The 22,903-nt window shown below is 43.0% G+C and overlaps 1 protein-coding gene across 1 annotated transcript in view; it reads left to right on the top strand.

Moving 5' to 3' along the window:
* Window positions 1-12,448: 12,448 nt before the first annotated feature.
* LOC121836999 overlaps window positions 12,449-22,903 on the top strand; it is a gene marked incomplete in the record, with an annotated part of 283,006 nt that continues 272,551 nt past the window's right edge. Inside the window, 2 exon segments of the mRNA XM_042292201.1 lie at window positions 12,449-12,484; window positions 12,789-12,891. Coding sequence (XP_042148135.1) covers window positions 12,449-12,484; window positions 12,789-12,891 — 139 coding nt within the window.

Genomic DNA, 22,903 nt, shown 5'->3' on the forward strand with positions numbered 1-22,903 from the left:
CGCGACTTGATGCCTTTCAAAAGCAAGATGGAGTTCATCAGCGAAATCTTCCAGAAGTGGCTGGGTCCCCCGGCCACTGACGAACCCATACTGTCTAGACGATAGGATATCAAAGCTATCAAGGTACGACGTCATAGTATTGAGGATATGCTTTTCCGAAATTTGCATTATACCAGGTAAGACTGAAATTGGGCGGTAATTGTGAATTTTTTTACGCACCCCACCTTTGAACAAAGGCTTTACTAAGGCACTCTTTAAATCATCTGGGATTTTTCCACGAGAAATGAAACCATTTAACATATAAAGGAGCACGTGTTTTATAGCATCATAATTTCTCTGCAGGTCTTCTGCACTGATGCCATCTATACCAGGACACTTGTTTGATTTGAAACTGAAAAGCGTAGTTTTGACATCAAGCTCCGTCATCGGGGGAAGGAAAGCCGAGGAAACATTTGAGTCTAGAGTACCTGCTGAAAACAGAGCATCAGCTCGGGCTAATCCGGAGAATTTAGCGAAGAATTTATTAAAATCCTCAACCAGTTGCGTTGTATCGTGACCGAATGTTTTCTCGAGTGTGCGATCAATTGACCTATTAATCCCCTTGCCTCGTAGCTGATTAACCAAACACCAAGTATGTGCTATATTTGACCTTGCTTTAAAAAATTTATCTCGAAAATATTTTCTTTTTGCCGAACGTATCAGCGCGTTTAAACGATTTCGTGTACTGCGAAATTCTGTCTTCAGCTGAGAATTATTTGGAGAACGACAGCATCGTGCCCAAAGGGCACCTTTATACCTAATTTCTAGTAGAATGTCACCAGTTAGCCAGTCATGTTCGTTCCGACGTCTCCTTACAGGAATGACCTTTTTTGCTTGTACCCTAAATGCACAAAATTGATTATTAAAACTTCTGTAAACGTCGTCATGTTGTCAGTAGATAACAAAATGTTCCAATCGTTTGCCCTAACCAAGTTATCAAACTTCGTTCGATCAATTATTTCAATTATTTTTGTTGTCTCTTTTGGTGATTTAACATTGAGTTGTGGTATAAGTTGACATGCCACGAAGTAGTGGTCAGAAAGTTTTTGCTCTATTACTGTTGATTTCGCAATTATATCCGGTACGCGTACATTAATATGATCAAGGCATGACACCACAAGAAGATCTTCTAAAAGTTCTTCTCGGGTAGGAGCAAGAATTAAATTTTCAATACCAAAGAGCGCAAATAGGTTAAGATAATCACAAACAACATACTTGGAGGGTTTAAGCGTGTCAATGTTAAAGTCGCCTATTAGACAAATATCATCGATGGACCGAAAACTATGAAGCGTATCTCGGAGTTCGTTCAGAAATCTCGAAAGATTACCTGACGGAGGCCTGTAAAAAGCTAGCAACATCAATGACCACTTAGAATTCGATACATTGAGTGATAGTGACTCGCAACTAAGAAAATCTACATCAAGTCTTTCAGCACACCAGATATCTTTAACAAATATAGCAATTCCTCCTCCTCGTCCAATTGTACGTGTTAAAAAGAATGCCTTATAACCCGGTATCCGGAATTCATTGCAGAAGTCCTCTTTAACATTGATTTCTGTTAGTACAAAAACCTCGAATAATTCTATTGTATCATTCACAGTTGATATAAACTGATCCCAATATTTGCGTATACTCCTAATGTTTACATGTAAGAGACCAAGAGCACTATCACTCACTGGGTACAAGAAACCTCGAAGGGACAAAAAATCCGAGCAGCGACAAAACTGTACTTCCATTATTCTAAGTGGTTTTCATTCCATGTTCACAAAGCCGTTTAGCAAAGAGGAGACTAAACAATCTTTTCCAGGTCGTCCAGCCGATGGATGCGGACAACTGGAGAGGATTCTGTCTTCTTTGTGAATAGCTTACCGTTCTTGACCCATGTAAACTTGTACAGCCTTGCCTTTGCTCTCTCACGCAGCCTCCAAAACAGTTCCTTGTTCTTTCGGGTTAGGTTTTCGTCGACGAACAGTTTTGGCAGTGACCCGTTGGCTGCAAGGGTCCGCAGCTTTCCTCTTGCGGTGAGCCATTGATCCCTGGCTGTCATCAAAGAAAGTCTAATCAGTACAGGCGGAGGGATGTCACGTCGAGATGGTATACGGTGGGCTGTTAGAATGTCTCTTGGATGGAAGTCAGGAAGGCCAAGTTGACTTGCTAACTCGCCTACAACAACAGTCAGATTTTCGTTTGGCGAATGAGGCAGCCCGTGAATCTCTAGATTGGAGAGACGACTAAACTGTTCGCTGTCATTGAGCTCCTCTTGGAAATGTTGGATGGTTTCAGACTGCTCCGCTATCACTGTTCTTAAAGACGTTGTTTCATTGCGGAGTTCCGTTATTGAGGCGGAGTTGGTGGTGGCTGTCGTTAATAGGGAGTCATACCTGTCTGACAAAAAGTCAATGAACTTCTGAACCTCCGATACGGTGGATTTGAGGTTTTCCACTACCGGTTTTAAGGTCAAGAGTTGATCGATCTTGGATGGTAGATCAAGGAGGGACTCAACGTTTGACTTGAGTAAGGTAAAACATTCCAGCTTAGATTCAAGTGATCGAAAGTGGTCACCAGTCAACGGAGATTCACATAGTGACTCATTTTGAGAATCAGCCACACTACTTTGTTGTCTGCAAAGACGGCACCGCCAGATCTCCCTTTTAGCAGCACCCATGGTTTTGAAGGTGCTTTCCGCAACACCGGAGCACATCTTCCCCAGGTGAAGTGACCTTTTGCAGTCGGCGCAGGACATATGGCGACCATCGCTGACAATCTTCTCGTGGCATTTAGCACACTTTGATGGAGATTGAGAAGACATGGGAGGATAGCGATAGTAAACAGGAACAAATACCGTGCTTCTTGACGCGCAGGTTGTCCTGTGGCGTTGAGTCCACTCGAGAAGTACCTCGTACCCAGAAAGGTGGCGTGGAGCTGGTAATGGATGCCAGGGAGGTTAGGTTTGGTTATGATGCAAAAGCTCAACCAGAGCAGGCGGTCGCTGAATACCTGGTGACCTGGTCGTGATGACGCCAGGACTTGACCTCTGCAGCGGATTGCTTGCAGGCTGTTGATGAGCTTGAAATATAACGAATAGCTAATGGAAATTTGAAGAACAATCGGAAAGAACGACTGCTCTCGGGGACTTCTTCTTCTTCTATATATAATAATAATAATAATAATAATAATAATAATAATAATAATAATATATTTATTTCACAAAAATTGGAATTCATGTACTAGATACGGGCATATCAAAGCCTGCATAGGGCTTGTATGATGACGCCCATAAAAAAATTCAAAAGACGATTATCATGATTCCACAATCTAAGACAGAAAGTCGAACTATAAAACACAAAAAAGGATGAAGAAGAAAAAAAAAGCTCCAAGAAAAAAAAAGAAGCGAAAAGCGTTAAAAGAAAAAAAAAGAAAGCACGAAAGAAGAAGAAAAAACCACTTAGAAAACAAAACACGAAAAGTGTTAAGCGAAAACGAAGTAAAAGGGGAAAAAGAAAATAAACAAAAGACGAAACTAAGTTAAAATTAACTTAGCTAATTACAGTTCAAGCTCGAAGCTTGCAGACACAGCAAAGAGATGCTAGATGAAATCAAAGTTTGTGCACTCGAGTTTTTTCTTCAGTTGTTTCAGTGATGTAATGTCAATGAAAGTGTCAAGGAGGGCGTTGAACAAACACGGAACGTAGTAATCCCGGGTGCATTTACCGTACCTGGTCGAACAAACTGGCACTACAAAACGAGGAACGCGACGAAGTATTCGGGGAGATTGAAATGGTGTTTTAAACTCATTTTTCCAAAAGCTACGGAGCACTACCGTTTGTATAAAAAGAGAACGCAAATTAGGCAATTGAAGACTTCGAGAAATATCACTGTTGCTGGAAAAATTCGAATTGTATGCAACGCTTGTCAGGATTCATTTCAATAAAGAATTAACTTTGGACTGCCAACGACCCGAACAGTTGCCAAACACCGTAACACCGTATCGAAGGATACTGTGAGCAAGAGCCTGGACGATTATTATTCGGATACCGACTGGCATAAAGAATTTAGTATTATAAAGCATACAAGACACAATCCGTAATTCGCTACAAATATATGACATATGTGTGTTCCAAGACATATCAAAATCGAAATGTACACCCAAGTATTTTATGTGATCGACAAACTGGATTGAAACACAATTGCATTGAGCACAACTGGAAGGGTGAAGCAAAAACTTTACTTGAGCCTTGCGTCTTTTAAGAGGGTTGTGAAAACACACCAGCTTTGTTTTAGAGCGGTTTATGTCTAGGAGATTATCGCCGAACCAATCCATTATATGACAGGCGTTTATTTCGAGTGTGCGGAGTGAGTCAGAGAAATTAATATGACGTGACACAAGGAGAGTGTCATCGGCATATTGGTAAATTTTACGCCCGTAGACAACCTGGGCCATGTCGTTCACAAAAATATTGAAAAGTAGAAGGGAAAGAACAGAACCCTGAGGCACTCCCGCCAGTAATGAAAGCGGAGTACTCTTAAAGTTTCCAATCAGGACAAACTGCGACATTTTAGATGGAAAGTTTTCCAGTAAAGAATAAAACGGGCCACGAAAACCGAGGCGATATAATTTTGCTAGGAGCAACTGATGGCTGACAGTATCGAAAGCCTTGGACACATCAAGAAAAAGAGCACACGCAAACATATTACTTTCGAATGTTGAATATATGTAATCAAAAAAATCATCAAGGGCCGGTTGCGTGCCTTTCCCAGTAATGAATCCGTACTGAGTAGATGAAAATATTTCGTTCTTATCTAAAAAACTGTTCATTGTCAGAAATAGATGTTTCTCTAGAATTTGTCCTAAAATAGGTAGAATCGAAATGGGGCGATAATTTGCAACATTGGATCGTTTTCCTCCTTTGAAAAGTGGCCGCACAATAGCAGCCTTGAGCTCATCAGGTATGCTGCCAGACGTAATGAAGCCGTTCAGCATAGTGAGCAGAACGTTCTTAATATATGTGAAATTTCTCTGCAGATCATACGCTCGAATACAATCAATACCGGGAGATTTGCTGGCTTTGAAACTAATAAAAGGGAGTGCAGATCCTTCTCGTCCAAGCAAGGAAGGAAAGCTGACACCAAGAATTCGTTCTTTAGTGGGCATGAGTTCACAGCAGGCGTTCTTTGCACGCCAGAGTATTTAGCAAAGAAGTCGTTAAAGTCGTCTGCTAATTCTGAGGTAAGTGACCCGAAATTTCGTTCGAGGGTTTGGTCAATAGAATTTCCAGAACTAGTTCCTCAGAATTGATTAATCAGTGACCATGTTTTGGCTGAACTAAATCTGAATTTTTCGAATTGTGATTTAAACAACTGTCTCTTTGCAGAACGAATGACGGCGTTTACTTTATTTCTTAACTGCTTGAATTCAATTTGTAAATCTTTGTTGTTTGGAGATCGGCGACATCGACTCCAGAGGACCTCTTTCTCTTTAATAATCTTAAGCATATTACTGTCTAGCCATTGATGATGAGGTCGCCGCTTTTTCAAAATAACAGTTCTACTGGCAGCGGCAGCAAGCGAACGAAAAACTTGAACAAAACTTGAGTATAAGTCAGCGTTATTAACTGTACCGAAAAAGGCCTGCCAGTCATGAGAGGCAACTGACTTGTCGAAAACAACATTGTCAATAATTTGGGCTTGTCTTGAACTTTCGCATTTATAGTTTGACGCCACTTTGTGTGTTAGTTGACACCCCACGAAGTAGTGATCTGCTAATTTTTCCTGAATTACAGCAGATTCCACAGAGACACCTGGTGCTCGTATTAAAATATGGTCAATGCAGGAAGTGACTAACTTTGTCCCTAAAATTTCTTCTCGTGTTGGAGCATCAACAACGCATTCTAAGCCAAGGTTCGACAAAATGTTAAGATCAGTGTGTCGAACCGAAAAAAATACGGGTTCGGTTACGCTTCAGGTTCAGGTAAATTTATTTTGTTCCGGTTCAGTTCCGGTTCGATTAATTCGATCCGTGAACCGGTTCGGGGCGCTGAACCGGTTCGCGAACCGGTTTGGAAATTATAAATGACAAATTGCAACATCAAAATAAATTACAAATAAAACATCTGAAATCAGCACATACGAAACGGGATACATCCTAGCGTAAGGCTCAGGGATTTCTACCAAGAATGTTTTTTTTATGTGCATTCAAAGGTTACCTTACCGACGTTTACGCATTCGGACTTCATCTAATTGGGTCCGACGCAGTAGCTGTAAAATCCGCGACCTCTTTACAAACCCACGTACAAGTAGAACTCGCTAACTATCCCGCCACCTCGGCGTGTAAGCAATTGAAGGAACAGTGGGGAGAAAATACAGCTTTCTTTATTTGAACTAGCCTTCGGTAACTCAAATTAGACCCTTAAAGAAGTTTTCATTAAACAAGATACGGAATATGAAAAACACTTCACCGAACGCAACGCCAGAAGGACGTAATAGGATAAATATTAAAATAGAAGAGTTCGCTGACTCACAAATATGTTAGCTTCTAAGTGCCTAAACGAAACCGGATGCATTATTATCAAACTCCCACAACCTTTTCTTTTCTCATTCCGATGAAACAAGCTTCAAGAACTCGCGCGTTTAGAAACGTGTTATGAAATGAGCACACAGCAGCATTTAGGATTTACGAGATTGTAGAAAAAGAAAATCCCGTGACGCGATTTTTTTTTTTCTTTTTGCACAGCTTTTCAATTCTCTTTCTTCCGTGCAAGCCGCGACCAGCGCAATACTGGTTCCTATGTCAAGATTCATGGATGCAGCGTTTGTCAAGATTTATGGATGCAGCGTTTATATTCCTAAGACTGAGTGGAGAAGAAAAATATGTAAGCGAGGTGTGTGTCAATTGACGGCACTTAAAAAACAAATGGCATTGATAGCACATTCATTGTCAACAGCGCGTGGCCGAACCGTTTTGACATGAGCCGGTAACCGTTATTTTTTTTCCGGTTCAGTTCCGGTTCGGGTTCATCGCGATAACAATATAACGGTTCGGGTTCGGGTTCAGTTCCGGAAAAAATATCGGTTCGGTTCCGGTTTTCGGTTCGGTTCGGTTCCGGTTCGACACCCTGGTTAAGATAGTCGCATACGATGGAATTGGCTGCGTTCATTGCGTCTATATTAAAGTCGCCCACCAAACAAACTTGCTGTATAGAAGATAATGTGGAGAGAGTTGTCTGCAGCTCATTCAAAAACATTCGAACATTTTCTGAAGGAGGCCTGTAGAAACATAACAGGGCAAGTGAGAAGGTGGAGTTGTCATGTTTGATAGATACATTTTCGACGTGATAAAAATCTAGATTGAGGGGAGAAACTTGCCACATTTGATGTACAAAAACCGCTATGCCTCCGCCACTACGGTTTGAACGCGTGAAACAAAAGTTGTTATAGTCTTTGAGAGTGAATTGATAAAGCATAGAGTCCGAGACATTAATTTCCGTAAGTATAAATGCATCGACATGAAACATAATATTTTGTACCATTATAAGAAAATGATCCCAATATTTTCGAAGGCTCCGGATATTAACATGCAAACAATTAAAAGTCGCACCTTTTGGTTTATCTATCAAGGTTTGAAAAGACGAAAAAATATTACATTGGGAAAAGGTGGCTCTCATAGCTTAAACGATTTTTGCAATATCTGCTACGGAGTTGATCCGTAGGAGAGGCGAGCCTTCATTCTTTTTTGCATAGATGTTTGCATGTTTTACCCAGATATACTTGTAATGACTTTCTTTTCCCTTGTTCCTCGCTATCCAGAAAAGCTCACGGTTGGAACGAGTGAGATTGTCATTAAAGAATAGCTTGGGCTGACTGCCAACGTTGCTGAGCTCTCTTAGTCGTCCATGGCATCTCATCCATTGCTCCTTGAGGGCAACGGACGCAAACCTGACCAGTATCAATGGAGCATTGTTTGGTTTGTTTGCCTTCTTCGGAGGTAGACGGTGGACGGACAGAACATCCGATGGCGTAAACTGTGACAGGCCGATGTTAGAGGCTAAGGCACGGAGAACCATGTTCAGGTTTTCTTTTGGCGTGGAAGGCATGCCCTGAATTTCCATGTTAGGTAGGCGATGTTGTTGCTCGGCGTCATTCAGTTCTGCTTGAAGCAGGTGAATAGCATTTGCCTGCTCCTTTACTGTGTTTTGGAGTGACTGGACTTCCGCCCCAAGGTCTTTGGTTACTTTTTTTTTGCTCAGTGATTTCAGTGAGAACCGAGTCGTACTGAGCACTCAGGAAAACAACGGAATCCTGGACCTCTTGGATGGTTGTCCGCGGCAACTCAGCGGTGGGTTTTAAGGCCAACAAGGCATCGACGTTCGCTGGAAGTGTGAGAAGCGAATCAACGCTCTGTTTTAACGACAGCAGCACGTCTAGCTTTTCGTTGACGGATGTTAGCTGGGCGGAGAAAGGGTGAGGTTCATCCTGAGATGTAGCCTCCACGTTTCCAGCGCCCGTGCAATTGTCCCTGCTGCGACAGGTCTTGCAGCGCCACTTTTCTCGTTTGGCTGCTCCCATCGTCATAAAGGTAGCCTCGGCGATCCCGGCACATTGGCCCAAGTGAAGAGAACTATTGCACTCCATGCACTTCATACATCTACCATCCGTCGGCACACACACGCCACACACGCCGCAGGCAGGAGGTTGGGACATAATGAAGAACGGGATACCCAGTTGACAAGAGACAGCGAAGAGGACGAAGATGCAAAGGTTGGAATATGAAAGTACGGGCTCACCGGAAGAAACCTGAAGGCACACAACTACGCATGCAGAGACCACAACACAAAGATTGATGAAGGCGCCGATGATGATGCGTAGAAGTCTGGTTGAAGATGAATTCAGCGGAGAGGCGTATGTGCTTTAGTCCGCAAGTGGTCTCGCCAGGATGAGACCGACCATCGGCAGAATAACGGTGGACTTGCAGTCGACTGAGTAGTCACCCCAGACGATCTCCCCACCTGGTGTAGATGGAAGATTGTCGCCAGGAGCCTCAATTCGAAGAAGCCATAGAGAGACGAGGCAAATATTTCACAGCGGTGAAATGGCCTTCCGAACCATGAGACTTCTTCCTCTTAATATTATTAATAATATTAATAATAATAATAATAATAATACTTAAGTTGTGTGGCAGTATTATGAATGTTGGAGCAGTCGATGATAAAAGAGAAGCCGCTGGGCAATTAGCTCCAAGGGAGCAGTCTGACTGTCCTTCCAATGCTTCTTCGCTGAAATCGAATTGCTCCCAACAGAAGCGAAAGGGCGACAAAACGGCAGCGTTGAGGAAAAGCAACAACTCCGCAAAAGAATGCAAAAATTGGGCGGATGTCACAATTCACTTCCTGCTTTCCTTCTTTTAGTTTTATTTATTTTTTTTTTTTTTTGCACATGGCGTTTTTGGTGATCTCATTTCCACGTTAGCTGCGCGCGCTTTTTAATTCGCCACGGCCCTGCATGGAGGTGGTTCCTGAGCAGAGTGCGTAATATCTAGGTAGCAAAAATGTCAAAGTTGTTACAAGAACAATTTATGCCTATTTTAACTGTTTTTTTTTCTTTTTTACAAAAGTAATTGATTATATACTTGGGTCTTGAGGCACATGCAGTCGGATTGTTACGGATATTTTATTCGAAAAACGATAACATTTACCTAGAAAAGTCAAGAAACAAAAGTGTACACAATCTAATACACTTTGCTTGTCGCGCTAATGTCGTAGGAATATAATATATAGCTATGTTATGAGAAGAGCAGCACATAAACCTTGACTTTCGAGCTGTTCATCTCCCCCGAGTAAAAAAAAACATTCATCTCAGCTATGTCAAAATAAATGTTATTTATTGGATAATTAACACATCGCAAAAAGAAACCAAAACAAATATATTTTATTGAACTTCTCTTTGGCTGCTAAAATTGATCGCTAAGTTATCGAGCCACGCTCTTATCAGCATAGCGAGGCTGTCCTTTATTCTGTAGGCAATTTTGCCCCTCTGGGTATATTTCTCGAAGGCGAGATGAATTACTTAAACAAAAACTGAATATGATCAAGATTTTGATTTGGGCCTCATTGAAAGTGACCACGAATATAGCTCCCTTATTAAACGTACGATTATCTCTGCAGGTGTTTTTATCTGAACCAATAAAACACAACTTTAGAAAGAATAAAAACGGATAGTGAGGGATTGTGGTGAAAATAGTTTGTATTTTATTCTCAAAATGCATTTCATTAGTTTCAGTTTACTTACAGTAGATTGGGCCCTGTGTAGCTATCACCACCTGCTAAGTAGAAACACACTTTTAGTTTTACTCCTAATATTCTTTTTTTGTATATATTTTCTACAGCTTTGTTTATTGAAAGTACAGAAAATATTATACACTAGCTTCTCAAGAGGGTGCTAAGCTTCTCTTATTTTGCCCCAACCTAGTCGTGCTGTAGGGACAATGACAATACACATAATGTAGCTCCTCTTCGATTTCGTTTAAAGTTCGGCCTTAAAAGTGTTGTTGAGACTTATCAAAGCTATGATTGCACAACTAGAACTGCTAGCAATTTAATATTGATGCGTTTTAATTTAGCATAAAAAGGTGCCTAGGTATTTATTTTAAAGCAGGAACGTCACATGGTGCGTGATTCGTTAATTGTTTGTAAGACAATCAGATTCCCAATATGCCCATGTTATCGCAATAATATGAGTGACAAGACACTGTAAGGTTGTTGCACTAAAATAGGTGCATTTGCTTCTTGGTAAGATTGTCTCCACGAGATAAGGTTCTCACCATTTCGGACAGAACTATCCGGTGGAGCCATTGAGAAAAGTTATTCATATCTAAGCTTTACAGGCTAACATTAAATGTTACACGCAGAAAACTTTTTGTCTACGTTAGTTTGTGTAAATTCAAAACATGTTGTTTTTTTTTTCATAACGTCTATACGGACTACCAATCGCGAGAACTTGTATAATGCTTGATTGTGAAGCTACCGCGGTTGTGATCATACGCCAAAGTGTGGTAAAGTGCAGGAGCCTAGCGTTGTTTTCTTTTCCGACGATGTTTTCTTTTCCGAGCAGTGTTTTCTTTTCCTAACCATGTTTTTCTTTCTGAGGTGACAACCAATCTTTTAGAAACTTGGTAAGTATCCAATTTTGGTTCAGAAGGCTGAGGACAAAAGCTACAAGACAAAACAATGTTCTTTTAATTTTGCTTTTATACACCAAATAAGATGCTTCCTGCGTTCCCTTCTTTTCCTTTTGCAGCGTTAAAGTATATATTTAATCCGATTAGCGAGCAACATTATTCTGGGAATGAGCGGCCACTGATGGCAGCAGGTACTGTCTTTCTTTATGCAATAGGAAATCCCCTAGATTCTAGTATATCATCCATAGTTTACAGCAACCCGCTATAAGGTTTATAATGAAAGTGCATTAACTTCCGGAACCGCGTCATGATATCCTAACCTCTAACGTTACTACATTTTGTGGAGGCGGGAGTACCCTGCGATGCCTAGGTTATTCACGCTCTAGTAAAAGCACATATCGCTTTTCTCGCTAACGTGCGTATTTCCCAGATCAACAGTCGTATGCCCAGAAGCCCCGGGGCCCTCACGATATCACGGGGAAGCTCAAGTTAGTGTGCACATTCCTATGGACCAGAGGTGCTCCATCTTCGGTGATATTAGCCTAGCATCACTGAACGCCCGGGCAAACAACTGTCAGCAGCGCAAACAACTTTTCCGCAGCGCAAACCTCTCAGTCGGTCATTTGATTGGCTCGGACGGTGCCGTGCGTCACGTCGCATACTCGGTTGGTTTTCTCGAAGACCCGTTAAAAGGCCGCAGGCACAACTTCCGTCCATTTATTTCTGCTGATAGTCGATTCATCGCTCTGCCCATTCGCATGCTTTTTGGCAGGAATATCTTCTTGCGCGCAAGTTCACGAAATTGGCCTTCAGAAGACAGGAAAGTCGAGGAGAAATTTTACACGTTTACACTGCTTACAAAAATCACAGTTCAGCAAGCGCTCGCATCCGATCTCAGCCAGCCAGAAAGTGCGCGTGCATAACACGCAAACACAGCAATAAACGCACCTTCACACACTTTTATAAGAAGTTGTATATATATTGATTGCTCTTAAAAAAAAGAAGAGTATTTTTAAACGATACTTTTCTCAGTAAGTGTTCTTCCAAGCATGCAGTCGACATGTGTTATTTTCTCCTTGCTGCTACAGATCTTTCCGATACGCGGGATTCCCTGACCAGCCACCGTAGCTTTCATGAGGTTTCTTTGAACCATTCAAATGTCAGTTCGGTCTTTGGACCAGACGTGAATACGTGCCACCTGGTAGGTGCGGTATCTCGGCGGACCTTTACGAACATAAAATGCAAAATAAGAATAACATCAACCACCGGTACAAAGTGCCGTGCATTTTCGCCATATATTTGATTTTACGTCATCCCTCCATCTATTTCTTTATTTTGTCGCGGGATTCCATTCTCAATGTTTACAATGATGAAAAGGCCCACGTTTCTCATGTGTTGAGCGTCAATCGGAGACTCCGGCCTTCTGTTCGACTTGGGCGTCGCTTTGCCTCGAAGAACACCGCACTACGTCACAAACCCCAGCGGCTGCGGCAGCGAAGAGTGCGGCGGCGCTGGTGGCGCGATCGAAGCGTCGGCGGCGCTCCACGGGTTTGCTCGGAGCGCGACTCGAGCCCGCTAGTGTTTGGAGTGCCTGCCTCCGGAGTGGGCTGCCCGCGCTGGTTCTGCGCCGCCGCCGCCTCGTTTCGCTCCCCCGTCGGATCTCTGGGCGGAGAATCTAACAGGTTGGTGCCTCGGACCGTCGCCACTCTCGACGCCGCGTGCGTGCGTCTCGTCGCGTACCTTCTGGGAATGACGGGGGGAGAATGACAGTCTCACTTTCCCTCCTTTGCCGCGCAAGCTGTTCTCTTAAAAGAAGAAAAAAAAAGAAACTTGGCTAATTTAGTTTGAGAGAGTGACACAATGTGCTGCCATAGTGTGGCGTTAAGGTGCACGCGCGCTAGACCCATTTATGGCGGTTCCATACGTGAGATACTCCTTTTCTGAATTAAAAAACACACACAAAAAAAACTTTGTAAAATCAAACTTTTTTTTTTTTGTATAGTTTCCGACAGTTTAAGAAAGGCAGGATGGGGCGACTCCCTTGCATGTCATTATCGCTCGGTTGTCAATGATATTGTGGCATTCCCCGACAAGAAGGCCCCCGAAGGACGAATCGCGAAGGGACATCAATATAATAAGTTGAGCCATACTGCGCTAATCAAGCTTCCAGAGAGTGTGGTATCGACGCTCGACTTGCCTTACTAACAGTATTAGCGCTAAGGTTTTGCGTTGTCTGTATTACTTGCTTTTAGCGCGAAAATATTTGCACATAGTATAATTATATCCTTTAGAAAACGTGTATAATAACATAATCATCGGGAGATCTCTATTATCGCATCAGTTTAGATTTCGAAGAATGCGCTCTGCTTGTGTTGAGACTCGCCTTGCGGCATTGTGTTGCTGACAAAACGTCGCGATATGTCTTAAGGTTTTGCTTTGAAAATGTGGTATCTTAAGATCTCGTTTCTGAACTGTTGTTGGTGTGTGACCCCTCGCGCAAACAAATGTTCATACTTTCGCCTGATAGGAATCCGAACCATTTTGAAAGTGAGTTTGTTTCTGGAATGCATGTAACTTTAATCAACACGGCTAGGGATATTGACAGTTGTGCTTAATTTTACTTTGATGCTCGGAAGTGTGAGCCTATCAATAAATACCAAATTTGCTTGAACTCCGTGCTGCTCTGAAACGAAATGAGGCAGTACGTATAGGCTGATATTTTAGTAAAAGTAGCAAAATAATAGGGAGGCGCGTCAAGATTGATTGACAATAAACATAAGTTCTCTACGCCCGCAGAAAAATATTGAGAATCACGTGTGTTGCGATCTCGGATATCCAACTCCAAGCATAAACTGCCCTAACCCTCCCAACTGAACACCACTAGAGCCAGGGAAAAGCAGCTGGCATTATAAGTTACCGTAACGTCCATTGCTTACGCCAAATGGTCCACAGAAAAGCTGACGATTAATTTCGTAACAATAATATCTATGAATTATACATGAACTTTGACCAATTGGGAGCGCACAGCTGTTAAATATTTTCCTTGGATTTTTATTTATTTTTTTCTATTCCGGATGTTTTTTGTGAGGTAATGAAGATATCGTCTCATTTCAGCGAGACTTGGAATAACAAGATTTATTTTATGAAAAACTCCCGTACTTTAAAGATTACATTTTAAAGCATAAGGAAACATAAGATTTATGTAAAACAGTGAAGCCGCAAAAATAATTTACTTTCTTCTAAAAAAAAAAGAGTTCATTAGTAAGCGTTACTTCCGATAACGAAGAGTCTAAGTAAATTACACGGAATCTAATTAAAACGTATGTACGAAATTATTTGCAAATTAGCTTTAATTTACCAGTATGCTTTCTATATATGGTGCGTTTACACGGGCAGATTCGCGGGCGAATACGCGCCTGCGACGAGTGGAGTTTGCAGCTGGGTGGCAAAATGGACTCATCGCTGGAGAAAAAAAAATTGGAAATAAGTCCCGGATAAATCCAGACTGTCCGCCAGTGACGAGCTGATTTTGCCACTTGACTCCAAAATCCGCTCGCCACCTGCGCATATCCACTCGGCAATTCGCAGGCTGTGTAAACGCACCCTTAGCGTTCCGGTTCCGAAACCCTCACATCTCAACGTGTTACCCACGCATTGGGACACGTGCATTGCGTTATCGCTCGTCTTGCACTCATAAGATACTCAAACAACACGTCGGCGGATATGTGAGTTTTAGATTCATGACCAATTAGTGCAGTGACGTAAATTGTCCAGCTCAGTCCTGACGCACAACGAGCGCTTTGAGGATCATCAACCCACGCTCGCGGGTTTGATGAACATTGGCATGCGCCCGGTGACAGAACCTAGACTGATTGCTCTGTGGGTCGTTCACGAGCTGGAGTCGTTTTAATGCCACTCAATTGGGGCAATGGTTTATGTCGCTTGGAGCGAATATCTAACACCATGGCCACTGAAGCTTCAAAAGCGCAGGGTTTGACTTAAAGGGATTGTCCGGTAAAATTTCTTAGTCAAGAAAACATTTAGACCTATTTGTTAATGGTTGTAGGAGCACCTTCCACGGCAAATACGAAGTTTGTGTGCTTCCCTGGACGAGCAATTATATTTTAAACAAAGTGTGCGTAAACGGCGTTTTCCTCTTCCAGTTTCAGAGCAACGGAGGCTCTGACCTAACATAACGCAAAGAACACGCCGAACTGAAGCGCCCTTCAAATTTGGTCCTCCGCGTGAGCGTTACGTGTAATTCACCCTGGTTGCTGTGCTAAAAGCTTTTCTTTCTTTTTTTTTTTTGTGCATGAAAGTGATTTTTGTTGTGCGGTTGTCGTGCTTTACACTTCACCGCAAGATTTACAGTGGCGAGTAAAATGGAACGCTGCGCTGGCGTCGGGAGCTCTGTGTTCCCACGTAGAAATGAGGCATAGGAACTGAATTGCGATCCTGGTGTGACGTCGCATCAGGCGTGGGAGCACAGCCATGGATAAGTTTGCAAAATTCGTTCTGGAGTTTGGTATCCTTCATTGATTACACTAAATTGGGTTGTAGCTAAATGGCATAAAGACGAAGGCCTAAGTTAATCATCAGGCTCCCGCCAGGTATTCATCACAAGATCTTTAGAACTCCCGTTTCCACCGGACACTTCCTCTAATGTGTTCACGCTTCTTGCTTCGTGATTGGTTCTTCGACAGTCTTAATAGCAAATACCCCATCCTGATTCGCTGAGCTTCAATAATGAATTTCTTAGGACTTGCCACACCCTGCCTTTTTTAAGCGTTCGGTGACAATACACGTATATTTTTAATTTTTTTCTTTTGGAATTGAGTGCATATAGTATCGATTAGAGCAATTAAATGGTTTCGTGGTTTTGAAGACACGGAGAAATATGAAAGTATTATATACGGGCGCAACGTTTTTAAAAACGTTCTTATGTTATTTCTTGAGCGTCAAATACTCGACCGATTAAATGCCAAAATCACCTACAAATAGTTTTTTTGCGTATTTTTAAGATTAAGCGGGTACGATGTATTTTAGAAAAACATTGAATGGTAGCTTAGAGGGGATTCTCATACAAACGTCATTTCGTTATTTCTTAAGAGATTCAAAAAGAGAAGTGAACAAAAAAAGAAAAAAGTGAGCATCCTCTTTATCTTATTTTTTGAGGCGTGTTAGTGCGGTCCAGAGACACGTTTGTTTCGTGATACGCAGTATGCAGGAGAGTACAAATTTAGACGAACAACCTAAGCAGAACTTTTTGTTCGATATGTTCCGACATGAGCAGAATAGTTATATTTTTTGGGGCACTCACGTTAGTAAAATTCTAACATATTTGACGCATTTCGAAATAGGTGAAAATTTTCTAACTTTCTACATGCAAGTCTAAACGTCTACATTATAAACGAATATGTTATGTCTGATAGCGGGAGGGCGCACTGGGAGTTCCCCGGACTTCCTTCCCTCAACGGCGACACACACCTCAATGAACGGAAGACCTTGACTTCGCGGCTCCGAGAATTTATCGAGGCAGCCTTACGGTGCATGGCAAGTTCTCTTTAAACTGCTCTCGTCCGTCTTACGTAATCCTCCTTGATTCTGAAACGCCATGTCTCTCCCAGGGTATTCCTAAAGGTTGATTTAAGCTTCGCGAATAATTGACTCCGAGCAGAAGTTTAGGGGCTGCGTGAAATGCCGCCGATTATTTTAACATCTGGAAACGCCAATTATATTTAGATGGAAAATCTGTCGCTGTCGTTTTAGTTCTATGCACCGCCAGCAGATGGCTCGAAACAGACATTCTACTAACGGAGGTATGGCACGCCAGAGAAACGCTTAAATGGACCTTTTCCACATACTGACGGCGCCAGGTGGTGGCTGCGCGAACTAAAAGTCGAGGAAGTGACCTACCTGCGCTACCAATCGGTAATGGGAGCTACGCTACCAGTTTCTTCGCTCTCTGAGCTGCGTCGCAAGCCCAACGCGACTGTAAAGAGGGGTATCCGTGGCGTCCACCCAAACGTCGTGTTTTTCTTTTCGTCCACTTTCTTTTTTCGTGTAACACAATTATATATATGCTGCAATTACGTGTTATACTTGCTGATCCACAGCCTCTTTCAGAATTTCCTCGATTTTTCGTGCCTACTTCCGCCGCTTGGCATCGGGCGTTCGCGCGTTCGCGCGTGCGCAGGGCGCTTCTTGGAAAAGGTCCATTGGCACATGGCTTGGCAATTCTATGGGCCTAATCCGGTTATGTTCTAAGGCGTTAGTTAGTGCCAGAGTACAAATTTTTTCTTTGGTGCTGATTCGGCTTTCTTTTTCTTTCGCTCACCAGATAATTGCTAAAGTACCAGACTTGAGCCAAACATGCCACGTAAGAACAGCGGAACCAGCAGAATCTGGCACTTTGTTTAGGAATTTAGGCCTAAATTGGAAAAACAAAAATCGGAAAATGATGCCTAACTTCGGCACTTGTTTGGCAAATTGGTGTCAATATACCAATGCTCTGAGATCAAGTTTAGCTCTTCCATGGCTTCTTAAGGTTTATTAAGGCTCCAAGTTTCTAGACAAAAACCACATTTTGTCTCCAAAAAAACTGCGCCCTACTCGAGTTTTCCATTCCATCGCTTCTTTTCAACACTTCATTCATTATCTCCTCTTTCTCGTCCTATTTGACTGGGAAGTTTCATCTCTGCGCAGCACATAAACACTAATAACATGTGTATGTTTTTTTTTCCTGCATCTTGATTTTTTTAAATATTTTTGAGCACCAACCACAGGTCGCTTTTCTGGGAGGCAAGACTTTCTTGTTGCGCAGCTAATGCCGCCTCTGGAAAAGCCAACTTTCCACCAAGGACATTAATAGGTGTGACACCCGTCACTCAAAGACCGCTGTTTCAACCATCGAAGCACGATCAAATGTACTGCTGTAGTTACTGAGATCCTAACAAACGCGGGGCGTGCTAATTAGGTTCACGGTCCTCGCTTCGCTGTTCGTTCTTTGGCGTTCCTATCGCTACCCTTAAAAAAAATATCAATGAGTTGCTACTAAGTTGCTTATTATCCGAACGAATACATTCGAAACTCAATAGAAACTCATTGATAATTTTTGGAAAGGCACATACTGCGTTTTTTTAGTTCTCAGCAACCGTAGGTGTTGTCTCTTCTTAGTTTTATGACTTCAAATGATATTAGACTATATTAGCAGTAAATATCTCAAATCGCTCCGCGAATTCGTCACATCTTGTGTTGTCGAAGGAATGTAGACAAAATGATACTAGACTAGCGATTGATTAAACAAAATGCCCCGAAAGCGTTTATCGGGGGTGGTAAATACTAACTGTACCAAGTCTTACGGAGCTATAGTTACTAATCCCAAATCTAAGGAGGCGCCAAAATCGTTCACCATGTCGCTGCTCCACCAAGGGCCGCGCCGGCCATTCACGTGTGAACGCCCCCGAAAAAGACAAAGCGTGGATTTTATTAAGTGTCCTCTCGTATGTTGAGCGCGCCTTTAAGGCTGGTTCACACAGCACGGTTTCCTTGAGTTTTCTTAAGTTACGTATAAGTTACCAAAACATTCGTGCCTCGAATGCCGCGTGCCAGGCTTTTCCCTTGAACTGGTAACCACGCTTGATATGAAGAACAGGTGTCTCGGTGAACTCTACGTAAGATTTTGAAACATAACGTAAGACTACGGTGCTGTGCAAACCAGCATTTAAGCCAGGGTCACGCAGGTTATACATCGTACAAAAGGCAGTCTGCATTCAGATTATAACGCGAGTCACTGCGAGATCCGTGCTTCGAATGCCACGTGTCAATGAGTTCAAGGAATAAACTTGGCACGCGGCATTCTAACCACGGATATAGCGGTGACTCGCGTTTGCAGACTGTCCGTTGTGTGATGTATGATCAGTTTGACACCGGCTTTAGAGAATGCCCACGCAAGACACCAAATGATTAATAAGCGTAAAATATTTTTTCAGAGTTCCCTCCGCACACCGTAGTCTTGCACATTAGCAATTGAGACGGAGTAGGTTAGAGAACAAATGTATAATTTAGAGGCTGTCAGCGCGGCAAGGTATACCTGACTGAATACAGCGACCTTATGTCGGGAAAATAACTCTTAGAGGCTCTATTATATATACTCCGACGCTGAGTGCAGCTAACTGAGCGTAGCGCAGAATGCGCGCCTTTCATTGGCCGGCGAGCGGAAACTCGATATATGCGACCAAGCCGCATCCCTGTGCGTTGCGCTACGCCACGTTTGCTACGCTCAACGTCACAGTATAACAGGGCTGTAAGTCTGTATCGCGTCTAAAGCCAGCTCAGCACATTTACGAATCGTGTCTCTAAACACAAAGAAGTATCGTACTCAGTGTTGTGTGAATGCGAAAAAAGCGTGGTTTGTGCAAGTTGAAAAAGAAAATACCGAAAAATAACGTTGTGATTGTTCTAGAATATCTGGTCTATAGAAGGTATTCACTGGACGCCATATTTGAGGTCACTGTTAAGAGCGCATGCTCAGAACAAGCTCACATTAATATCCTGCTAAGACCGGCAACCTTGATGGTGCTAAATGCACGCTCCAAAAGGACTGCGGAAGCTCGCCGTCAGCACGCGCTCAGCAGCAGCGCACACAGCTATGGCCGCCAGTGAATACTCCCAATTGATACATCTCGGCGTTCCCTTTGAGCTTCCAACCAGATTATATCTAACCGCAACCCTTTGTTGAAAACAAATTTAGACAACTGCAACCGTATCGAAATAGAAGCGCTACCAATCCCATATAATATTTTTAAAAAAATATTTAAATTTAGGCTTTGAAACAAATGAAACATTCACTTGCGCAACCATGTGATAGTAAAAAGGAGAGAAACTGTCGTGCATGTAATACCTTTCTGGGATATCGAGGGTCTGAGATTACATAGCTCTGCATGCTTAATAGCTGGTCCGGCTATGAGTTGGAAAATTGCAGAGAGCAAGTGAAAAGGAAGGATCCACCGTATGACGAAATTTGCATACTGCTCTTTTTTTTATTCGCAGCAATTCGTTTATGGTGTGTGACCTGGATAAAAATTAACGCACTTTTCTTATACACTGTGTGAAATGGGGCTCTAGGTTGGTGATGAAATCCACGTAAGCTGTGCATGCAGTGATCGCTCAATCCACCGAGAACGCGGATAGTGGATTAGTGTCAATGTGATGGGCCAAGCTGTATTGTCTATACCGCTGACAGCCGAAGAAAATCAGGGGGTTGCTTATCATGTTCGCACTTCTTCTTTCGTGATCCGCCCCTCTTCATTCTTATCGATGAATGCCCCAATCGGGCTGAATCTGGAGCGATGATAAGATACCCGTGTTTCTTAAGCTCTTACAACTAGAGTCGACGGCGGGAGAGGTGACGATATGGACGACTCTGCTGCGGTCATATGTGATCTTTCACTAAGTGTAAAGATGCGACATCAGTGAGGGTTTTAAAATTCACTATGCGCGTTTTCAGAAATACTCGCAGACTAGTAAAAAAATACGAACGTTGCGTAAGACCTTAGCGCATTCGTTTACAAAAACTTGTCGTAGTTACGGGTCAATAAGCACACAAAAATATGGTGTCCATGTTTATACAGTCGGAGATCAGTCAGCCTCAATGTCCGTCTGACGTCGCGAGCAATTCAGCCAGTGCAGTATACAACCGCTGGAAGATAAAAAAATTTGCAAAATTGGTCGATGCCTTTTCTCTTACCTTCGCATATTTCACCGTGTAGCGCGTAAATTAAACCTCGATTATTGCTATACCTTGCGCGCTCTGTTAATGAAAACTAACATTTCACTAAGATTTGCCTCACTGAAACGCCAAAGGAATCGGTCTAGTGTGAACGGGCCTAGCTTATTACATATCTCTCGGTTCGCAGGCTTAATGGCATGTTTTGAGCTACAGTTATATCAGCATAATATATTAATATGAATCAGATTGAGATGGAAATAATGCAGCTGAAAGTTATGGGGAGCGCAAGTTCGTCTGCTTCTTTTGCAGGGGTTGTGGTGACGTCAGAAAGCCGAGCTCTGATTGGTTTTGAATGATGGATAGTGGGTAGACCTCAAAGCAACTCGCTTCGAAGTCTACCCACTATCCTTTAGTCACTGTCAATCAGAGTTCGGTGTTTTTTCGACGTCCTGCGCAAGACACAGACAAGCTTCCTCTCAGCATAGTTAGTTTCCCTCTAAGTCCGACCGCTGCCAACGCTACGAGGCGAAGGAGCCAATCAACCCGCACCAAAAGTGCATCGTTACGGCGCTCATTGTCTTTATGCGTTTTCTATCACCGACTAAACCAATAACGCACAATTAATGCGCCGTGACCCTGCGCTTGTTTCTTGCGCGTGATTGGCTTCGCCAGTTAGAGTAAACCCACAAAGACAACACTATCTATTTTGTGTCAAAGCCAACTAAACTATTGCAAGGCCTCTAAACTCGTCAAGCACAAAGTTGGGGCCGAACTTGACGGAGCGCACCGATTGGCCTATCACGACGATGACTTGGCGATTTTTTCGCCGACGTCCAATCAGCGCGCTCCGCCAACTTTCGGCTGCAACTTTGTGTTTGACGAGTTTAGGGCCCCAGGAGCCCTAAACTCGTCAAACACAAAGTTGGAGCCGAAATTTCGCGGAGCGCGACGATTGGACGCTGGCGACAAAAAGCGCGTAGTAACCGTCGCGATAGTGGTGCGCTCCGTCAACTTCGGCCCCAACTTTGTCTCTGACGAGTTTAGAGCCCCAGGGGCACTAAACTCGTCAAACACAAAGTTGGCGTTGATGTTGACGGAGCGCATTGGTTGAACTATCACGACGATGACTTTGCTCTTTTACTGCCGGCACCCATTCGGCGGGCTCTGCGAACTTTCGGCTACAACTTTGTGTTTGACAAATTTAAAGACCCTGCAGGGGCCCTAAACTCGTCATACAAAGAGTCGGAGCCGAAAGTTCGCGGAGCGTGCCGATTGGACACTGACGACAAAAGCGCGAAGTCATCGCCGTGATTGTCCAATCGGTGCGCTCCGTCAACTTCGGGCCCAACTTTGTGTTTAACGAGTTTAGAGCCCCCGGAATACATCAGATGCGAGTGTCTCGATGGATTCTTTAACTGAACTATGAGCCCGGTTCGCGTGCTGAGCTCACATGAGACACTTTTGTATGCCCTGCTGAAACACTATTTAGTCTGTTCATAATTCGCCCTACAACGGCACTGTGCGAAGTAAGATGGGACGTACTCCTAAGGTGTTCAAGTGCACAAAAGGCCGCAAAGCGTTGAAGCCACATGAGGTCTATATAAAACGCTTTCAACGTCCTCTGAGCGAGTGCCCATTGCGTACAGTTCACCAACTCCATGTACCTACTCCACATCTACAAGTGCATTATCTTTGTCGTGTAAACACTGACATCGAGGGTGACCCCCCCCCCAGTAACCTCCGCCTACCCCTAAAAAAAGACGAAACGATAGCAAACAATAATTCTGGCCATCTATCTACGAGCAAACATTTCTACCTTTATAAACTTCATTTCGAAAATCCCACTCTGTAGGCAGCTGAGGAATTCCTGCACAATTGATAACTGAATCCGCAACGTCACGGCACACTCTATACGTTGGGTTAAGCTAGAAGGCAAAAAGACACACACAAAGAAAAAGGTGATA

This window comes from Ixodes scapularis, unplaced genomic scaffold (genome assembly GCF_016920785.2).
Source record: "Ixodes scapularis isolate PalLabHiFi unplaced genomic scaffold, ASM1692078v2 PGA_scaffold0__279_contigs__length_252992795, whole genome shotgun sequence".
Taxonomy (NCBI): Eukaryota; Metazoa; Arthropoda; class Arachnida; order Ixodida; family Ixodidae; genus Ixodes; species Ixodes scapularis.